Source organism: Condylura cristata, unplaced genomic scaffold (assembly GCF_000260355.1).
Source record: "Condylura cristata isolate star-nosed mole 26May11 unplaced genomic scaffold, ConCri1.0 scaffold00066, whole genome shotgun sequence".
Taxonomy (NCBI): Eukaryota; Metazoa; Chordata; class Mammalia; order Eulipotyphla; family Talpidae; genus Condylura; species Condylura cristata.
Window position 1 is genome coordinate 62,277 of NW_004567167.1, and position 1,241 is coordinate 63,517.

Consider the following 1,241-nt stretch of genomic DNA (forward strand, 5'->3'; position numbering starts at 1 on the left):
CAGCCCCTCTGCCCCCCGCACAGTGGAGGTTGTGGGGCAGCCTCGCATCGCCGGGCTCCTGCCCGTCTCCCGCGGCCCCGGGCCACCCCGCCTTGTGCGAGGTCCCCCAACTGCAGCCTCTCCCCAGACGCCTCGGTTGTGTCCCTGTGCCCACGTCTTGCACTGGCTGAGTCCAGGGAGCTTCGACCCACCTGGGGTGGGGTGCAGAGGCCAGAGGGTGGGGGAACCCACTGCCCACCCGTCGCCATGGGAACCAGTCCCCCAAGGGTGGGGGTGAAGGGAGGGCGAGTGCCCACCGGCCACGGTGCCCCCCCTCCCACATCAGTGCCCCCGACCGCTGCCAAGTGGCAGGAAGAGGGCAAGACTCCTCGACGTGCGGCGTCCGCGGAGCGTTAGAATGCCCCACCGAGGCCCTGGTGAGGCCCAGGAGCGTCCCCGACCGCTCCCGCAGAAGGGGGACTGGGGGGGGCCGGCCTGGCGGTCGCGCCCCGCCCCCCAGCAGCCGTGCAGCGACGCGGCCCAGGAGCGCTGCGTTGCTCTGGTCTGCGACCAGCCACCTCCCAGTTAAGGTGCCAACAGACCCTGGTTTGGAGCCAGTGCAGAGGTCGGGTGCCCCCACGGGAAGGCCGGCCCCTCGCTCTGCTGGGCAGGCGCTGCCCTCCGGGGCCTCACCCACCGGCCTCTGGCGCCTGCCGCCGCGAGCGCACGCGTTGCGCGCACCCTGTGGTCACGTCCCGCCTGGGGGCGTCCGGAAAGACTGACCCCCCCATGGGGTCGCCGGGAATGAGGACAGGACCTGGCATCTAGACCTGCCTGGGCGGGGAAAGGAGGGGAGAAGAGGGCGGCCCGAGCCTGCGGGGCCCGGGAGCGAGCGCGGCCGCTGACCGCCTCGGGATGGCCGCGCGCACATTGCCCAGCCGCGCGTGGGCGGTCCCTGGGCTGTGCCCCTGTCCCTATTCCCAGAGCCGCCCGGCCTCCTGCCCGTCACCAGAGCCCCCCTCTGGGCGAGGGCGGGACAGCCTGGGTGTCTGCCGGCCGCCAGGCGGCGCCTCCACACCTGGCGGCCCCCCCAGGGAGCGCCCCGCTGCCGCCTTCAGTCCGGGCTAGCCCCGGGAGGGCCCGCGGCGCCAGCCCGGCGGACGATGACCCATGGCGGCCCCGAGTCGCCACGCTCACCCCCAGGCGGACCCCGAGGCAGTGCCGGGGAGGCCGGAGTGAAGTGCGCGGGAGGTGGGGCGGCG

General features: G+C 74.7%; 1 protein-coding gene across 1 annotated transcript in view; it reads left to right on the forward strand.

Annotated features, from left to right (window-relative positions):
- The first annotated feature begins 1,142 nt into the window (after positions 1-1,142).
- Positions 1,143-1,241, forward strand: part of LOC105854602 (basic salivary proline-rich protein 1-like) — a 5,134-nt gene continuing 5,035 nt past the window's right edge. The window contains exon 1 of the mRNA XM_012734665.1: positions 1,143-1,230. Coding sequence (XP_012590119.1) covers positions 1,143-1,230 — 88 coding nt within the window. The remainder of the gene's footprint in view (positions 1,231-1,241) is intronic.